Raw genomic sequence first — 20,977 nt, 5'->3', positions numbered from 1 at the left:
TGCCTGCCCTGCCGCGCACAAATAGCCGAACGGAAGTATTCTCCGACGTCAGCGCTGACGTCGGAGGGCAGGCTTTGCTTAAGCCCTCCCTCCGACGTCAGCGCTAACATCGGGGAACGCTTGCGATCGGCTATATGTTAGCTGCAGGGCAGGCAGGAACAGAAGACGAGCCTCGCGGCTCGAGATGTATTGAACTCCGCGGGTCCCCCGTCCAGCTCTCTCCTGTCCACGTGGGGCGGACCGCCCCTATCCCTAGACTGGTGGTACTGCCCTGATGGCGGCCCTGACTATACGGCACACCAGGCAACATCTCGCGGCACACTACCCTCCCCCCAATGTGTTTTTCTCAATTGTTTGATATGACTTTAAATTGCTTTGTAATTGCCTCATAATTGCTATATATGACTCTCCTCTACCGTTCTCTGCAAAATTGTGGTTTACTGTATATACTCGAATATAAGTCGATCCGAATATAAGTCGAGACCACATTTTTCCCCCCAAAAAGGAGGAAAAATGGTGGACACCAATATAAGTCGGGCAGCTTAATATTCAAGTGCCCTGCCCTGTCAGACTCTGCACTCAGCATCCTTCCCTCCCTCCCCTGTCAGGCATTGCACCCAACCCCTTCCTTCCTTCCCTCCCCTGTCAGACTCTGCACCCAGCACCCTTCCCTCTCTCCCCTGTCAGGCATTGCACACAGCCCCCTTCCTTCCTTCCCTTCCTCCCATGTCAGACTCTGAACCCTCCCTAACTCCCAGGCTCTGCACCCTGCTGCCCTCCCTGTCCTAAACTCAGGCTCATATCTCTACTGATGATCATTGGTGGAGGTGCAGTGGGTAGGAGTGGACTTTCCAAGTTCCTGCCTTACTGTTAACTGGCTGCCATGTGTTTGGCCGCTGAGAAGAAGCAGGTGTGCGATTTTGCGCTGCTGCTCAGTGCTGAGCGGCTTCCTTAATGGTTCCTGCGAATTTTTGGGAGGAAGCAAGCACTGCCAGCAGAGGACCTCCTCTAGAGTCTGGAGAAGGCCAGAACTCCCCTCCATCAAGCGCAGCAGTCGCTGGCAGCATCCATGAGCCACTAAGGTGCCAACATCTGTGACTCAGGGACGCTACTACTGCCTGCCAGGCTTGGCAAAAGGGACTCCCGGCCAACTGCAGAGGAAGTCCTCAGCTTGGGGGTTCTCATCAGCTGAGTACAATATTTATATTTACCTTATAGGCTCTGGTGTAAACCTGTTTACAAAGTATGTATTCTTCCCAATTACTATTTCCAGTAGCATAATTAAATGAAATAACTACTTCGGAAGTTTATAGGGATGGGGGTGGGACAGGTTTGATTCCAGCGGGGACAGGCGGCGACAGGTTTGACTCCAGTGGGGATGTGTGGGGACTGATTAGATTCTACCGGGGATGGGGGGGGGATGGGTTTGATTTCTGTCCCCGCACAACTCTCTAGTCTGCATCTTGTTATTGAGGGGACACACGTACGGTGGGGGGGGGGAGGGAAAGAGTAGGAGGGTGAAGGTGGGTGGGGCCCCTTCCACCCTCACTATGCCACTTTGTCCCATTTACTCTTTATCTTATCCTCTCAAACTGCAGCCCTGAATTAACCATTAAGCAAAATAAGCACATGCTTAGGGCATTAAGGGAAGAGGCGCACAACAGAGTTCTGCCTCTGGTTATCATGCCCTTAATTTCTTTCACTGCTGTCTGCCATTATCCGACATGAATTTCATAGATGTTTCTAATCATTATAAATATATGTCTTGCTTTGTACAATAATTATGTTTCTCAGCACTTATTGAGTCTTAATGTCTTTTCAGTTAGGCAATGAAAAGGCCAAGGAGCACCATTGTTGGGCTGTGCTAAGGACATCAATTGGCCTTAATCCAGCCCTATCACACTGAAGCAGATCCTTGCACAAGCATAGCTAAGCAATGGGCTACGAACATAAAAATGGTGTAGAAATCTAATCTTGCATGCCCAGACAGAAAGCACAGGGTAATCTTACCTACGTGAAGATTCCGCCCTTTCCTAATTCAAATCCAACTTGAAAACATTCCCGTTTACAGATGCCTTTGATTGTTAATTTCTTCCCAGCAGCATTTCTCAACATACAGGATTTGAATCCCCCCCTCACTGTGTTTCCCTTTTAGCTCTCTCTTTACCATTGAATATTGTATTTTTTCCCCTGCCTCTCCTGACCGTGTCTGTATGTCCTTGTCACTGTGATCAAAGAGTTTGGTTTAAGATGTTATCAATAGTTCATCATAATTTGTATGGCTATGTGCCAGCAAACTATCAGAATTTGTGGGAGGTGTACCAGCCAGGGAGGATGTTGAGGTCAGAAGGTACAATGAGACTGACTTCTATGAAGGAAAATGTTGTCCAATGTTAAATTTAGAACTGCAATGATGTCCGTGGCAGGAGTGAAGTTGTGGAATTATCTTCCCGGCATCCTGAGGACCTGTTCTCAAAGTTTAGAAAAATGTTAAAGACCGAGCTATAAGTTAAGGCCTTTTTCTGATTTTGCTCTGCCAGTTAGTCTGGATATTTTGAATTGTGATTGAGATGATTTACCCCCCTCTTCTATTAAACTGCACTAGCAGTTTGTAGTGCAGAGAGCTGTGCTGAATGGCCCACGCTGCTACTGATGCTCATAGAAACTCTATGAGCATCGGGAGCAGCGTAGCTCACTGCGCTAAAAACTTCTAGCGCAGTTTAATAGAAGAGGGCCTTAATGTAGCATTGTTTGCTAATACACTGCCTCCCCAATTTTTGAGGGATACTGCTAATATGATTGTGCTGTAATTGAAGATGTTTTTTTTACGTATTTTGTCTGGAATTATTGTGAATGTTTTTACTGACTGCTTAGGAATAGGCGGTATATAAATTTTAGAAATAAATAAATATTTTATTTTATATTTTTAATAATGTACACCGCTTAGTCATTTTATAAGTGGTATTTCAAATTTTAATAAACTTGGATGTGTCAAGGCAATGTTCTGCCACACCTCCACCTCTGATACAGTACTATAAAAGCCATGGGCTAGCTCAGAAAGTGCGTCAAGAGCCCCATATGACTGAGAAACTGATTTCCAATCCAATCCTTGATTTTATATACCGATTCATCCCTACAATAGGGCTCGACTTGGTTCACAAAAATTAATTGTAGAGCAAGGAGAACAAGATAATAAAATACAGGCTTCATCATGAATAAACCTTGATTTAAATTAGAGAGTTAGTTAAGGGTTTCTGAAATAGGTGAGTTTTCAAAGCCTTCTGAAAAGTTGATAGATAAGGAAGAAATCTGACTTCTAGAGGGAGATCTTCCAAATTATAGTGAAAGGAAAAGCAAAGGATCAACATATCTTGCCTAAGGCTTTAATTCCCTTGAAAGAGGAGAAGGCAAGCTTATATTTATGAATTCCCCTGGAAAGTAATGGCTGTTGGGAACTGAACGAAAGAGCAATCAAGGGGAAAAAAATCCCATACAAGATTTTGAATACTAAGCTGGCACATTTAAACTGGACTCTCCAATAAACTGGAAGCCAATGCAAGGCTTTCAGCAAGGGGGTAATATGATCATATTTCCAATCCACATTCTTCTGTATTCTCATATTAGCACTGGAACAAATCCTTTCCTGCATTCTGCTGACTGGAGAAAGCCCAGGGAGATAGGAACAGATGTTCACAGCTTTATCATTACAGGCAATAAAGTTGGTGGACGAGGGGGCATCGGAATGCTAGGCTACTGGCAATATGTTGCCGTTAAACAGTTTGCTGTGTCTGCAGAGAGCTAGAGTATTCTGTCTTCTCAAAGGTCCTTCTCATCAGCTGTCTGCCACAGTTCCTTACAATGTGCCTGCCCTCACAGTGGCATAGCCATGGGTGGACCCAGGTGGGCAGTGACTTATTCAGTTTCCGTTCAGGCCCACCCAGTGGTAGCACACATGGTCAGTGTAACTGGCGGGAATCCTGAAGGCCAGCCAGCTGAAGAGTCTCTTCCCCCCTCCCCCAAACTAACTCAAACCCAGTTGGCAGCATGCTTCCAGCTGCCGGTGCCAATAGCTCATGGTTTTGAGACAGTTCAGGGGGGGTTCTGGAGAGGATTCTTCAACTGGCAGCACTTTAGGATCCCTGCCAGCCAAGGTATTTTTTTATCCATCAGGGAAGGGGAAGGCATAGCAGGTAGAGAGGAAAAGTTAGGACTTTGCCCACCTAGAAATTGAGCTCTCGCTACACTACTACTGCAGAGTACAGGTACTGATGGGTTCCAGTTTATCAGAACAAGCTACTCCAGTATCAATCCTACTGTATGTATGAACTTAGAGATCCATCTGACTAGTCCTGTGCTAACAGTTTCTTCTTAAAAGGTTTTTACCATCTTTGCTATGTTTGTTATGGTATTAACAAGGCACTCCAGGACTCCCCTCCAGTATTTCAAGGCTTCGGGCCCCTCAGATATGATGGCATGTCTTGTATAGTAGCTTAAATAGCTTGCTGTAGTACTTATTGGATGTGATGGGGGATATAGAGCATTGAAGGAACACAAAGACCTCTAGAGCGGTGCTAAGGGATGGGGAGCAGGAATCTGGCAGCGATAGTGGCGTAAGGACAGACAGTATCAGTAAACACAATGGGGGACTGCAGGGTAGGTGGGAGTGGAGGAAACAATTGTAGTCCTCATGGAAGTTTTGTTTTTTGTACAGATTGTTGTAATGTCATAGGTACAGTGCCCACTCTTTATCTGGGCATTCACCCATTCCAAGAATTCCATTGTTTGAGAAGTTCAGTACTTGCATCCTGTCTGCTGTGTCATAGAATCAGCAGGGCCTAGCTGTAGAAGGTTACACCCCTATGTCATTTGTTTTGCTTTGATCCCATTCTCTTGCTAGATAGGAATTCTCTTTGTTTATCCCCCACCTTTTTGAATTCTGTCACTGCTTTTGTGTTAACTTCTAACCACCTCCGCCAGGAGGGTGTTCCAGGTATCCACCACCCTTTCCATGAAAAAGTATTTCCTGATGTTTTTAAGCTCACTTGCAGTTTCATTCCATGTCTTCTAGTTCTACAGCTTCTCTGTTTTTGACGAAGATTTGTTTGTTCATTAGTACTTTTCAAGCATTAAACCATTGACATCTTTAGACAGAAATATTTGGAATGACAAGCTAGGTATGGGGGGAGGGGCAAACCAAAGTGATATTTTCATATATCATAATCATCCCCTTCCCAACATGTTTAAATAAGCTATAAAAAAAACAGTATAAAAAAGTTGAAAGGATCTTCTGTGCATAAAGAATTTCCCTGCTAGTTTACTAAAGCTGAACCAGCAGACTAGGGTATGCAGGAAGTGGGTGAAATTCCTCCTAACCCAGCTACTGAATTTAACTCAATTCCAGAAGCTATGGTAATTGGAGAAGGCATATTTGAGTTCCCTGAAGCTATAGAGGTTTTGCAGATTGATTGAGCCTATTTGAGTTCCCTGAAGCTGTAGAGGTTTTGAAGATTGATTGAACCTGTAAATTATGTTCCTCTCTCAGTTTACTGACCTGCTGACTAAGAAAGGATTTGGGTTTTGTAACATAAGAAAGCATAGTGTTTTGGAAAAGCACATACAAAAGCAAAAGTACAGTGGAACCTTGGTTTACTAGCATAATTCGTTCCAGAAGCATGCTCGTAAACCAATTTACTCATATATCAAAGCGAGTTTCCCCATAGAAATGAATGGAAACTCGCTTGATTCGTTCACCCTCCCCCCCGAGGCTACCGGTGCTACTTCCATACCCCCCACCCTCGAGGCCACCGGCGCTGTTCCACCCCCCCCCCCCCCCGAGAACCAGCATCGCCCCCCGAACTGGCATTTCCCCCCCCGGCAATCTGGCATCCCACACCCACCCAAACACCAGCCCTTATCCCGCTTTGGCACCAGCACCAGCATCCCCCCCTGCAATCCGGCAACCCCCAAACACCACCCCTTACCCTGCTTTGGCACGGTATTTGAAATTGTTTCATGCTGGTAGCAGGGTACTTTTCCCGTCTGTGCTGATTATTGTGCTCCATTCAGCTGTGTTGCTCAGAGTGGTTGCCACAGAGACCAGTAGCAGATTGAGGTCTGCAGGCTGGGAGCTGAATGCTGTTTGTTTGCTGCTAACGTTTTCTATCTTTCTCTGTATGAATCAATCTATATGGGGTTTAAAGCTGCTTAAGGATATCATAACACGCCTAAGGAATGCCTGTTTTTGCCTGCCAATTAAGAACTGTTGCTAAAAGTCTTGAGCACTCCCATTTCACTGTCTGAGTGTGGGGGAGGTGCTGATCAGAAGAGCTGGCAGAGACTGCTTGAAGCAGTTGTGTGCAAACCAGCTAAAGCAACAAACCCAAGCTGGAATTTACAAACTAGAGCATAGTAATTTTGGTGAAGCATTTACTTTATATTATTGTGTTACTTTTTAGACTCTCTTCTGATTGTCCCAATGAAACTAACTGGGACAGTCTGGTCAAGTTCCATTTTTGTTCAGAGACTGAGAACTGTGTATTGCATTTGAACTGTTTTGGCAATACTCATGACAATTGTTTATTTATGAAAACCTGATTTGGCCAGTGGCCTGAATAAATCTTTATTTTGTTCTGAAGCCATTCTGACTGGATGTTTGTCTGTCGAAAGAAAGTCTGCTGTACTTACCTGTACCTGCACTGTTGGGCAGTTGCCTAGTTGGATTAAAGTCCCAAAGGGGACCCTTGAGATTTAGGGGGCATGCTGGGGAGAAGATTGTCACATCCCAATGTGCTAACCAAGCTGGTTAGGCACCTAGGGGTGACAATACCCCTGGCTGATTACTTGACATCTTGCCCTCACGACTCCTCCATTGTGGATTGATATGGAACCCAGTCTGGAGGCTAGGACTGAAGGCAACCAAGTGAGGCTTCCACTGCAGGGGCATGTTGGGAACGCCTTTTGCACATTTGCTCCAGGGTTCCAGGCCCATACACATCAGAGCATATAGACCCAAACTGAGGTACCTCAATAATCCTCTTTCCTGTAGAACAACATATGATTTCTTATGGATGGATTGTGTACCTGGTATCATTGGGACTTCTTAGACTTGGCTGCGGAGTGTGAGCCAAACTTTTGTTTAGATCCTTGATAGGACCTTTGTGACAAGGATCCCGTAGACCCATAACACGGTCTTCTGCAGCCACGAAAGGAACCATGATTGGAATTGCCTGATCCTCATAGTTCACTGTTTGGCAAGAATTTAGGATGATGATCCATTACACTTGTCATCAGGTCATCCAGTCCTTTGCCAAAGAGCATTTACCCCTTAAAGGGATGTCTGCTCAAAGTAGCTTTAGATGATGAATCTCCTGCTCACTCCCTGATCCAGTGTTGACCTCTGCGGGTGGAGATTGTATAAGCTGAGACTTTACTCATAACTCTGAGCATATCGTAGATAGTGTCAGCCACATAATCCACCCCTGCTGGGAAGAAAGGGAGGCAAACTGCCTCCTCCGCACTAGATAGTTGCGCGGGGACAATAAATCCCACCCATCCCCGCCTGTCCCCATCAGGATCCTCTCCGTCCCCACCCGTCCCCGTCAGGATCCTCTCCGTCTCTCCTCACCCAACCCGCAAGGAATTACCTCCATCCCCGCCCGTCCCCATAAAAAGCAGCAATTACTTCTGACTGGATCATCAATTCCACAGTTTCTTTTGCTGTTTTCCTTGTGGAATCTCTTTGGTGGAACCCTTTTTTTGTTTTCTGTTCAGGTAATTAACTAATAAACCCCCTCTTTTACTAAGGCTGATGTGTCCATTATATTATATGGACGAACCCTGCTTCCAAAGCCTTCCATCCCCGTGGGAGTCCCATGGGCCAGAGGGGGGTCCCCGTGGGATTCCCGCGATCCCCGTTCCCGTGCAGACCTCTACTCCATACCCAGATTTTAGCGTAGCATTTTATGGCGAGCTCATGCCACAAAGGATGCTGAAGCTGCTGCTTAAGGCCTAAAACCAGTGCCTCAAATTGTCTTTTGAGGACCAAATCTACTTTGTGATCCTTCAGGATCATGCCCCCTTCACTAAGCAGCAAAATTCTCTAGTAACCTGCGCTATCAGCAAATCTGTCTTAGGTGGTGTAAACAATTGTTGAAGTACTGAAGCCATGGAATGCAATTTTGTCATCACCCTTGCCCCCATTAAGGGACCTTCTTGCTTGTTCCAATGCTTCGTTAGCAACCTGGTAATCTCTGGGTAAGAAGGAAAGCACATAGACTGACTTGGCACTGCCTAACAGCAAAAGCTGAAGTTTATGCACATGTTTTTCTAAGCACAAATAAAATATTTACACTGTATGTTAGTGGTGATTTTTAATTTAGTTATCAGTAAAAAGAAAAAAAGTACATTAACCCAAACAAATATAAGGTTGTTGTTTTTTTTTTTTTACATAAAACATATTTAACGTCAGCATGTTAGGAAAGTATCATGGAACAAAAAAAAAATTGTTGCATGTTACCAAGCACTCTTAAGTATATCCAGTGATACCCTATCTGCCTATCACTGTCACCAGGACATCACATGTCATCCCACACATTACTCAGAGACCCAACAGTCTCATGTTATGCAGGAGTCCCTCTTAATTTCACTCATATTTCACTTCCAAGTTCCACCTCCCTGTCCCCTTCACTCCCATGTCCCAGATTGCACTGAAATAGATGGGAGTTTAAGCCTTAATTGAATTGTCAGAACATTAACTGAGAAGATTCATGAAACACCACAGATTCTATCCGCACTAAAAGCAGATAGGTCAGACTGCAGCTTTCTGAGCTATGAGGGGAAAGAGTAAGAAAGAGGAACAACTAAGCACAGTCCAAACTGAGTTAGACCTGCCTTCTTTTCAGCCTTGTGCTGCATTAACAGGTTGCAGAATGAATTGATAACACACATTGTGAAAAGAAGAGCCCCAAGGCTGTGATGAACAGAAAACAAGGAACTCCAGTGTGTGTGCAAGAGAAGGCTTAGAGCCTCAACATGTGAAAAGGAGTCCCATCATGTGAGGGATGCGAGCTCTAGGGTATGCATATACACTCAGCAGGGAAGAGGGGAAGTCTGCCTTCAATAATATATTAACCTAATTTGTAAGGCCCAAACTTGAAGTTTGGTGAGAGTGTCCACATATTTCACTATTTGAAGCTCATTCCTTGACATCAAAAATGGCTTAAATTCCAGCCATAGAAAACACACCTGAAAAATTTTCACTTGCTAAATCCATAGATTTTGAAGCCCCACCCTGGCATTTGACTTCCACTAGCCTCTCTCATATCCTTCAAAGGAAGGAGCAGAGCTCAAGTCACACAATCAGTAACTTGTATTCTTGGTATCCTTCTTTTCTTTGGTTCATAGGTAACAGTGTCCATTCAGGTCAGCAAGACAGTCTGGGCATACCAAAGATCAGGGATCACATGTAGGTTCCCCCGAAGAAGTTGACTGGCTGCGAATAAGGTCACTATCATACATTCTCCACTGAAAGATGCTGGTATCCTTCCCACCCATTGAGATCAAGTGGCTGTCATCATGTGTGAAGCGCACATTGGTCACATGACTTCCATGGCCAGCATACATGTGACTTGGTGCCTGCAGGAATAACAAGTGAAAATAATCAGTGATTAGACACATTTTCCTAGGCAATACCATGGCCAAATATTTACTATGAACTGACCCAAAGTCTCATCTTCAGTGTATAAAAGTAGTTCAAGGACTGGTACAGTGTTTCTGAAGGATACCCCATTCCATGTCCTAATTCCTAAAAACAGAAGCGCAGTGGGGTTGTGAGCAGAATTACTTGCCTTAGGCTTGGCACAAGGATACTGGAACAAATGAACTTTGCAGAAGTCATCAGCTACAGCCACAACCCTCTCATTGTGAGAGCGACAAAGTGAGTTAATGTCTGTTCCATCAGAACCGTCTGGCCACACACCTGGAAACAGAGAGAGGACAGGTTAACAGTATCTCTGATGTGTCCAGCATTATCTCACTGAGAAAGCAGAGATATAGGTCCAGATTCACTAAAGATAGCGACTCAATCGCTGTTGGCCGATTCTCTGGCTGATTTTCAAACAGCGATTGATTCACTATCAAGTTTGCAAGCAAACTCACCGACTCAATCGCTCAGTGAGAGATTTGAGACTTGCGTAGAGTCCTGACGGTAGTGACAGGAGGAGCTGTCACTGCTGTCAGAGCTTCTGCAGGGGGGGAGGGTTCTTTATTTTTAATGGCACAGATATTTTGCATGTATTACACGTGCAAAATATTTGTCCAAATAAAAAAAAAAAAATGAAAAAAGCCCCCCCCCCCCCGACAAAGTGTCCCCTCCCCAAACTCCCAAAAATAGCAGGAAGGATGCCCACTCCCTCCTGCCATCGCCCCCCCCCCCCCACCCCGGCACCAAACTGATATGGCAGGAGGGATGCCCACTCCCTCCTACCATCGTCCCCCCCCCTCCCCAGTGCCAAACTGATATGGCAGGAGGGATGCCCACTCCCTCCTATCATCAGCCCCCCGTGCCAAACTTATATGGCAGGAGGGATGCCCACTCCCTCCTGCTATTGGGCCCCCCGTTGTAGGGTGGGGCCCTCCTCGCCGTTGCCCCCCTGTACCTTTTATGTCAGGAGTAGGAGGGGTGCACAGTCCCTCCTGCTCATCCGCTGTCTGCACAATGTGGGCCTTAGGCCCCTCCCAGTGATGCATGGGGAGGGGCCTAAGGCCCTAATTGGCTCAGGTGCCTTGGGCTCCTCCCTTAGGAGAGCCTGAGACACCTGAGCCAATCAGGGACTTCCTTTTGCGCTGCTACGTCCACTCTATAAAACTTTGTAAAGGTATGAAGTGTGAACCATGTAGCCACTATACAAATCTCCTCGAGCAGGATTGCCCTAGTCTCTCGTCTCTGCCCATGAAGAAGCTACACTTCTTATGGAATGTGCTCTCAAAGATGTTAGTGGCTGTTTACCACAGCCAGTGTATGCTAATGAAATTACCATGCAAATCCATCTGGAAATAGATGCCTTAGATGCTGGCTGTGAAGATGGGTTACTGGGCTAGATGGAGGTCTGACTCAGTAAAGCTATTCTTATGTCTTATGCCTGCCCAGTCTGGCCATACTAGTTAGGGTTATCAATTGGTTCCATTCCTCCTGGTCAGTTTGATCTTGTCCAGGTCTTATCCCTACTTCAAATCATCTTTTTATTCTAAGTTACAATGACCAAGTTAAGAATTCTGTTCCATGGTAGGATTCACCTCTGTTCATTCTCATTCTTTCCTGTTCCACCCTTGTGGTCTAGATGGTGGCTAGAAGCAGTATTGTTTCTCATCATACTCACCAAAGACATGGAAACCCAGGACACAAGTAAATGAGGCCCATTCCCTATTGCGGCTCTCAAAGCGATTCCTCAGAAGCTTGCATCCCCCAGCCACATCCCCTGCACAACCAAGGAGAAAAAGATGCAGACTGAGATCCTGTGCAATACTATGTCTCTATATGAGAAGTAGAGGACTTCTGTACTTGTAAGTTAATAGCCTTCTGCACATGCAAAAATATAGACACTCAGATGCATTTAAATTGCAAACATATCTGTGCATGCAGTGCATACACTGACACAAATTACAAACATGAGAACCACCACACACACTGAAGAACATGTGCTCCATTGCTACTTTCCACTCTTGATGCTTACAGTAAAGGATCTCATAGTCTCCAGAGTTTGACATGATGAATTTGCTGTCTTTTGACCAGTCGAGGTGGGTGATGAAACTGGAGTGACCCTGAGATACAAGTGCAAAAAAAGAAAATAAAGAACATTTCAGAATTGAAACAATACTGCTGCAAAGAGTCATATCCTGCACCTCTTACTTCTCTCTCCCTCATACACTCTTTCTATCTGAATATGTATACCCTAGATAGGAAAGGAGGGACAGGGGAGATATGATTCAGACGTTCAAATACGTGAAAGGTATTAGCATAGAACAAAATATTTTCCAGGAAAATAGTAAAAAACCAGAGGGCATAATTTGAGGTTGAGGGGAGGTAAACTCAAAAGTAATTTTAAGAAATTCTTCTTCATGGGGAAGGTGGTTGATGCGTGGAATGCACTCCTGAGGAGGTGGTGGAGAGGAAAACGTCGACAGAGTCCAAACAAGCATGGGATGAACACAGAGCATCGCTAATCAGAAAATACTGGGTATATATTGAAGGAACTAAGGCCAGTATTGGGCAGACTTGCACGATCTGTCTCCCGTATAAGGACATTCAGTTGGGAATGGCTGGTAGGGATGCCCATCAGCTGAAGCAGTCTGCTGCCCAAGCCCCAAGCTCTATGTTGCCTGAGGAAGTTGGTAAAATGCTTCAGCCACCAGTGCCCGCACTATTTCACATGCTCAGTTTATGCTTGGGTAGCATGGAGCTCAGGGACTGGATAGCGGATTTCTTCAGCTAGCAGGGCTTGGGCATTCCCACCAGCAAAGGTGGGGCGTCATGCTGCTATTGCTGTCACTACCAGAAGAGGGGGGGGGAGAGAACACCTGAGAGGAAATGTGTAGCCTAGGGGCGCTGTGTACTGAGAAAGTCTGGGAAGCATTGCACTAACCATTGACCTGGAGTAACTATGGGCACCTAAATGTGGCAAGTTTGCATGTAACTTACTGTATTCTGTAAGGTACTTTTCTACGTGGGAAGCATGCCCATGCTTCACCCAGGTAAATGCCCCCCTTGCATTTACTTGTTATGTCACTTACTGGAGTCCATCCAGGCAGTGGCGTAGTAAGGGGGGGATCGCCCCGTGCACCCTCTTGGTGGGGGGGGGGGGCGCCAGGACCTCGTCACCCCCATCCCCCACGCTCACACCCTCCCTTCCCCACCCCCCGTACCTCTTTAAAATCTTTGTCAGCACAAGCAACTACGCTAGCCTGCTGCTTAGCAGACCTGGCTCCCTCTGAAATCACTTCCGGGTTGCAGGGCTAGTAAGTGATGTCAGACGGAAAGCCAGCAAGATCAGCAGACTAGAGAAGTTGCTTGCACTGGCAAAGATTTTAAAAGGTACAGGGGTGGGAAGGGAGGTCACAAGTGTGGCATGGAAGAAACAGGGGAGGGGGGTGTTTGACGCAGAAGGAGTGAGGGGAGGGTAGAGAGGAGGATTCAGGGGTTGGTGCAGAAGAATGGGGATGGACAGGAGGGCATGTGGGGGCACCATTGCCCTGGGCACCTCCCACCCTTGTTACGCCACTGCATACAGGATAGTGCTTAAGTGAGTACACTTACCTGTGAAAGTGACAGTATTCAGTATATTTATTCATGCAGATGTCTTGGAAATACAGGTGCCCTTTACATGCACAGGTGTATCCAGGACTGGAGAATGGGTGGAGCAGGGGCAAGATCAGCACTTAGATGCATATCTATAAAATATGCTTATATGCGCCAAGTCCTATTGGCACATAAATGTTTATGTTTAGTAGTCTATTTGAGGACAAGCAGGCAGTATATTCTCACATGTGGGTGATGTCATCCACATAGCCCGATACAGACAGTCAACAAGTGCACTGTTGCTTTGAAGTCTTGAAGACTGCACACACTGTGGCAGGGAAATGCTAGGGAACACAACAGTGCTCAGGGCAAAGCACAGGTTGAAGGATATAGGCCCAGATTCACTAAAGATAGCGATTCAATCACTGTTGGCTGATTCACTGTCCGATTTTGAAACAGCGATTGATTCAATATCTTTTTTGCCAATGATTTGCATGGCTCAAGTGTTTACCAGAACCTGAGGCAATGGAAGTAAGTTTGGCTATGGTAACTTACTAAGATAAAGCCTGCACAAAGACTGTGTTTTTGGTTGTGGAAAACTCCACATGGCTCACCGGTTATATTTCCTTTTGCTCGGGCTGGGCTAATGCTTCCAGGGTGTGTCACTGCTCATAAAGTTTGAGTAATGGCCACTTCAGTAGTTCATTTATGTTTCAGTCCTATTGATGTTATACCACTAATAATTTGTTTAGGGCACAAACGTGAGACTAATAGTAAATATATTAAAGATACGTTTTGTCAAATACAGTTATAAGCAAGGATTCATCCAGACCAAAAATACAAAGATATAGCTGACATACTGAAAATCAAAAAGATGAAAAGGAGAAAAATAAACCTCAATTGAGGGCAGTTGGGACTACACAAGTACCCAATCATCCACTCATCATCACGGGTCTATAAAAAACTCCAAAACATGTATAAATAATCAATTCTCACGTCTTTCATTCATACAAAATCTTCTTTTTGTTATTTTTCACAGTCTTTTTTTATCATTTTTTTATGATTTCAATATAAATGTCAAGCAGTAAAAGGCCCGAATCCCAAACTTAACCTCATTAATTGGCGAGGACTACAGCTGAATGTAATAAGTATAAGCAGTTTTTAGAGATATGAAGCATATATCTGGAATCGTGAAAAAATACACTGTATTTTTGGTCTGGATGAATCCTTGCTTATAACTGTATTTGACAAAACGTATCTTTAATATATTTACTATCAGTCCTATTGATGACATGTGTAAAGCAGCCACTTGTCCAAATCTTCGTATCTCACTACTGCTTGGAGAATCTTACACAATAAGATAGTCAGTTCAGCCAAACAGTGCTCCAAAATTTATTCTCCATTTAAACGCCAACTTCCCTGCAACCCTATTGATTTTACCAGGCTCAATAACCCTCTTTTCAGAGGCATGATCCTAGCAGCTAGGGAGTCCCACGTGTGAGAATATACTGCCTGCTTGTCCTTAGCTAAAGCAAAATTATTTACTCGTACCTGTAGCAGGTGTTAACCAAGGACAGCAGGCAGATATTAGCACAACCCTTTCGCCTCTCCTAGTTAGCTTCTTAGCTTTTTTTATTGAACTGGTGGTCCTGCGAGCCATTGGCTGGTGGGAAGGCACTTGCGCCTGTGCAGTGCAGGCGGTCTTCAAGATTTTGAAGTGACAGTACACTCGTTGACTGTCTGTGCCAGGCTCTGTGGATGATGTCACCCACACGTAAAATATCAGCCTGCTGTCCTCGGATAACACCTGCTATAGGTAAGTAGCTTCGCTTTATTAGTATACTGCCTTTAAGAGGTCAAAAGCAAAATGGTCCACAATCTAGAGGGGAAAGGAACTACAGTAGTAGATAGCAGAGGGACTATAACAAGTTGGAAAGGAAGAAGTTATCATTGGTTCAAGCCCTTAAGAGTAGATGTAACTTTTTACTACTATTTATTAGCGCTGTACATTGAACACACAAGAGACAGTCCCTGCTCGAAAGAGCTTACAATCTATGACAGACACACAGGACACAGGGTAGATCAATATATGCTGCTCATGAAGGGCAAAACAAAGGTAGAGAGGGAATGAGAAATAATGTGTTACAGATATAATGTACAAGTATTACAGATATACAAGTATTATAGATATAATGTATTACAAGTTGAAAGTGTTAGGACATAAATACAGCTTCAAAAAAGAGGGCTTTGAACCTGGCATACTGATTCAGGCAGGTTGTTCCTGGCATATAGTGCAGCAAGGCAGAAGGGGCGGAGTCAGGAGTTAGCAGTAGAGGAGAAGGGTACAGCAAATTTCTACATACCATAAGCAATTCCTTCATGAAACTAGTGGTGCTAAAATCAAGAGGAGGAATTGCTTTAGATATAATACTTGGTGGAATGAAGGATCTAATGCAAGGGGTAATTTTGGTGGGACCACTTGGTAAGAGAGATCATGACTCAGTAAGATTTCATGTATTTACCAGGCAGAGACTATTAAGTAAACTTGCTGCAATAGCCTTTAAGTTTGAAAATGGAGACTGCGACAAAATGGGGAAGTTATTTATTTATTTGCTTTTATCTGTCACCTTGGAATGAAACACTCAAAGCAAGTTTCCAATTTTAAACACAAAGCAATAGAAAGATATCAATTCATATCAAATGTTAACATAGACCTTATTATGTCATCCCCAGAATACAAATGAAAAAAAAAATCCCTAAAATTAATAAGTAAGTTCTAACCCTCTGAGTTTCAATAGCAGAATAATCTAAAATCATTTCAAAAAATAAAACAGGAGTGAGTGATAGGAAATGGACTTTCCTTGGGATCTGTTGGGTTCTTCTAAGTGACTTGAACTGGCCACAGTAGAATTCAAGCTGCTAGGCTTGATGGACCATTGATCTTCCTCAGTAATGTACCTCTTACATTCATAAAGTTCAGAAAGGTAGATGACCAGGGTTTTGAGCATGTGGGGGAAGGGAGATGACATACCGTGCACTTGCCAAAACGGCTGTATTTCCGTTCATTTTCTGCTACACTGTAAATGTAGATAAAATTGTCATGGGAGCCAACAGCCAGGAAGTTTCCATCTGCAACACAATAAAAAGAATCTGCAAGATTAGAGAGGAAGAAGGGAGTGGGAGGGCAAAAGAGGGCTTCAGTTAGCCTCAAACCAGTGTACTGCTGGGGTGATAAGCTGGTGCTCTCCTCTCAAGCTGCTGTGTTGCTGTGGAACATTGAGCCTAAGCAAGCAAGAAAGGCATACCTGCCCACCCAAACTCAGATTAAGGTGGTTAACTCGCTCCAGATTAACCCAAGAGGGTTGATCCTTTTTGCAGTCCTAACTTTATACGCTTACTTAGCCAGTTAGCAGCCTGAATATCATCACTAACCAGATAAGTGCTGGCTCTGCACATGCTCTGCCCCCAGACCACCCCGAACACAGCCAGTCAGGGAATGACTGATTAGTGGAGATATTCAGCGGCACTAACCAGTTAAGTGCTGCTGAATATCGGTGACCAGCCAGCTCAGTGGAAATTAACTGGACAGGAGCCTCTCCTTCCCACTGAAACCCTTTGGAATATTGACCCTTAAGTCTATAAGTCCCTGTATGCAGTGGGGTCAAACTCTGGACCGGATTTCCCTTGCTAGATAAATCTGGAGCCAGATGCAACCTAGCTCAGACCTCCAACCATGTTCCTTAGGATCCAGACGAATTCCAGACTGTGGATCCTGGAAGAGAGATAATCCCTAATCTTGAGTGAGTCTCCTGAAGTGTATGTAGTTTCTGTGAAGTAATCCTGTTGAAATGTTTTTAGTGTCTATATAACTTACTGTATTTTTCAGACCATATGATGCACTTTTTCCACCCCCCAAAAGGGGGGGGTGCGTCTTATGGACTGAATACACTGCGTGCCGCCCCCGGGACCTTATTTAGTGGCGGTGGTCCAGCGCGGACTCCTGGACGGTTGCCTTTGTCTTAGAAAAGTGACACACAAAACAGGAGCGCGATCTTTGCGCTTCCTGCCTGGTCACATCGCTCTGTGATTGGATGCAGTCAGTTACTAACTGCAGCCAATCACAGAGCGGCGCGGGACCAGGCAGGAAGCACAAAGGTTGCGCTCCTGCATTGTGCATTGCTCTTCTAAGACAAAAGCAACCGTCCAGGAGACCGCACTGGATCACTGCCACTAAAAAAGATACCGGGGTGGATGGGGGGCTTTGGGCAGCTGAAGGATTTGGGCGACTTTGGGCTTTCCAGCACCAGACCACCATACACACCTATGTGTAGAGGAGGAAAAACAAAGAAGAAAAAAATTCTGAACCAAATTTTTTTTTTCTTGGTTTTTCCTCCTCTACAGGTGGGTGCATCTTATGGTCTGAAAAATACAGTAACTGAAATATGTGTCAGGGATCAGACTGATTGCAAACCTATGATTTACCAGACTTGTTTTGTTGTTACTGGATAGGACTGCTAGGAAGTCTGCTTCATACCTTAAGAGGGTCATCCACTATGTTTATATTACCAAGGTGAAGAAAATCTGTTTATTTTACACTAATCTTACCTCAATAATCTTTCTAGTAGAAAGGCATACAAGTCTTGAACAACTGATTATTCATCTCTAATTGTGTGTTGTACAGAAGGCATCATCTATATTTTTCAGCTCCGCCTTCTATATCACTGGGCTCTGCTGCATCTCTTCAGTTCGTACCGAAGAAGCTGAAAACCAGTATAAGAGGAGAAATAAAGAGGAGGGTCACAGGGAACTCCCTGACAAAGCCAAGTCTGCTCTGCTCTTAAATGATTACAATTAAAGAAACCAATTGGAACATAACAAAACATCAAGGTGAAACTGAACAAGCTACCTGCCTCAGTGCAACCCGCATTAACACTTATATGTAGATCTCACAGTCTCCCATTGCCTTTTTGCAAGAATTATCTCATCACTCTTCAGACCTGCTTGACAGGAGAAAGTGAAGCATCTAGAACTATATACATATCTGAGACAGTAAGCAGGCTAATTGAAATCTGACGGCAGCCCTTCAAGACTCATATGCCTTTCAACTAAAAAGAAGATTATCTAGGTAAGAACCTGATCTTATGAGTCTTGAATCAGTGGGACGTACCAAAGCAGTTCCCTTAGTCTAGGGAGGGGCAGATGAGCCTGCTGAGAACATTGAGGACCAAAAAGTGACATCCAGTTGTGCCGCTGTATTCACTGTGTAAACTTTTATGAAAGTATGGAGGGTGGACCATGTAGCCACCCTACAAATCCCTCGTAGAGTGCTATCAACTCTCAAAGAAATTGGTAGCTACTTCCCACACCCGATATACACTGAAGAAATAGCCATGTGAATCCATCTTGAAATGGAAGCCTTAGAAGCCAGATTCCCCAGGCAGCTAGGATTCATTAGTACAAAAAAGATGATCTGAGAGATAAAAAACATTCGTCTCTTCAAGGTAACAGAGAAGAACTCTCCTAACATCCAGCAACACCAAAAATTTGTCCTTTCTCTTCAAACCTGTGGCATGAGGCATGGGTAGCCGGACTTCCTGATTTACATGGAAGGCAGATACCATCTTTGGAAAAAAAAGGTACCAAGCATAGCGAGACCCCAGGCTTTGTAAATCTGAGGAAAGGCTCTCTTCAAAACACATCCTGCAGCTCCAAGACCATTCTCACTGAGGTCATAGTTGCTAGAAAAACCATCATAGTGGTATGATCCTTCAGTGTCACTTTTTTGAAAAGGCTCATACGGGGCCTTACAAAGGGTATGCAACACAATGTTAAGATTCCACGTCAGCAATGGTTGTCACACAGGAGGATGCAGCTATAACGCTCCCTTCAAAAATCTGGTTATATCAGTATAAGAAGCTAAAGAAACTTTCTTCATTCGAGCCTTAAAGCATGCGAGGTCTGCCATCTGCACTTTGAGGGAACCAACCGCTAGGCCCTTCTCGAGCACTCCCTGAAGAAACACTAGGACCACTGACATCAGAGCCTTAAAAGGCTCAACATTCTGCTTAGCACACCAGCACTGAAACATTTTCCAAGCCTTAGCATAGGCCATGACAGTCGCTGGTCTCTTAGATCTGAGGAGGGTAGCAATGACCACCTCTGAGTAACATAGTAAATGATGGCAGATAAAGATCTGAACAGTCCATCCAGTCTATCCATTAGTTATTCTCATTAAAAATACATGATTAAATTAGCTTGTCTCTTCTTTGATATTTCTGGGCCACAGTCCAAAGTCCACCTGGTATTGTCCTAGGTTCCAACTGCTGAAGTTGCCATCTAAGCTCACTACAGCCTATCCAACCATCTTGTTGTTTGCAGGATATATACTGTAAAATCTGTCCAGTAATATCCTTATGTTCCAAGTTAGTGGCATTCCCATTGATGCTTTCCCCAGCCCATCCTACACCGAATCATCATATATGGGACACAAACCGTATAAGTCTATCCAATACCGGCCTTAGTTCTTAAATTTATACCATTTGTTTTCTAAATTAGAGATTATCCCATGCTTTTTTTTTTTAATTCCATCACCATTTTCCTCTCCACCACCTCCCTAAGAAGGACATTCCAGGCATCCATCACCCTCTCCATGAAAAAGAATTTCCTAACATTACTCCTAAGTCTTCCTTCCTGCAATCTCAAGTTATGCCCTCTAGTTTTACCATTAAGTCCAGCTCTGCATTATGATCTGTGTACTACAAAATCCTGAGTGGAGTAGAATGGGTACAAGTGGATCGATTTTTCACTCTTTCAAAAATTACAAAGACTAGGGGACACTCGAAATTGCAGGGACATACTTTTAAAACCAATAGGAGGAAATACTTTTTCACTCAGAGAATAGTTAAGCTCTGGAATGCATTGCCAGAGGTTGTGGTAAAAGCGGATAGCGTAGCTGGTTTTAAGAAAGGTTTGGACAAATTCCTGGAGGAAAAGTCCATAGTCTGTTATTAAGACATGGGGGAAGCCTCTGCTTGCCCTGGATCAGTAGCATGGAATGTTGCTACTCTTTGGGTTTTGGCCAGGTACTAGTGACCTGGATTGGCTGTGGGCTACTGGGCTTGATGGACCATTGTGCTGACCCAGTAAGGCTATTCTTATGTTCTTATCACTCCTCCTGTGCCTCAGTATATCTCTCCCTGCCCTCCCCCTTCCTTGAAGCATCATACCTTCAGAGCAATGAAGACAGTAATGGCACTGATGGCAAAGGTGATCACATCAATGAGGATACACATAATCAAGTCTGAGTGCAAGATTTCCTGCATAGAGCTGTGGAATTTCAGACCTTCTGCGCTAAGGCTGCGTGCTCAAGAGCCATGTCATAAGCCCAAAATGTTCTGGATCCCCCCCCCCCCCAGAGCAACTGGATCCTGCGAGAGAAGAGTTGGATGAAGTGGCAGTTTGAGACACTTGTCCCTCTGTAGATGAACCAGATTCACATACCAGCAGGAAGGACTCGGCATTGGGACACCAGAGGGACCTGAAAGTGAAAGCTGCTCCAAGGCACTTTGCAACCGGAGGCTGGAAGATGAGAGCTTAGCCAGTCCCAGAGCAGGACCCCTCTAGGATGCAACCACCTTCCCGCAAGGTAAAAGTGACTTAGGAGGTGAAGGTCCATTGTGGAGAGCA

The 20,977-nt window shown here is 44.6% G+C and overlaps 1 protein-coding gene across 5 annotated transcripts in view; it reads right to left on the bottom strand.

Moving 5' to 3' along the window:
* Positions 1-8,350: 8,350 nt before the first annotated feature.
* The window catches only part of EML3 (EMAP like 3), a 223,747-nt gene continuing 211,120 nt past the window's right edge, over positions 8,351-20,977 (bottom strand). For 4 of the 5 annotated variants that reach the window (XM_033954065.1, XM_033954066.1, XM_033954068.1 and 1 more), the window contains 5 exons: positions 16,323-16,420; positions 11,730-11,817; positions 11,376-11,474; positions 9,846-9,976; positions 8,351-9,633 (listed from right to left, as the gene is read on the bottom strand). In XM_033954065.1, coding sequence (XP_033809956.1) covers positions 9,451-9,633; positions 9,846-9,976; positions 11,376-11,474; positions 11,730-11,817; positions 16,323-16,420 — 599 coding nt within the window. In that variant the 3' untranslated portion in view covers positions 8,351-9,450. Of the gene's footprint in view, positions 9,634-9,845; positions 9,977-11,375; positions 11,475-11,729; positions 11,818-16,322; positions 16,421-20,977 lie in introns of those variants that run through there. The other variant, XR_004540289.1, reaches the window with a different exon arrangement.

The sequence above is a fragment of the Geotrypetes seraphini genome, chromosome 8 (assembly GCF_902459505.1).
Source record: "Geotrypetes seraphini chromosome 8, aGeoSer1.1, whole genome shotgun sequence".
Lineage (NCBI taxonomy): Eukaryota > Metazoa > Chordata > Amphibia > Gymnophiona > Dermophiidae > Geotrypetes > Geotrypetes seraphini.
Note: the sequence above shows the minus strand (reverse complement) of the source record. Positions and strands in the feature narration are given on the sequence as shown.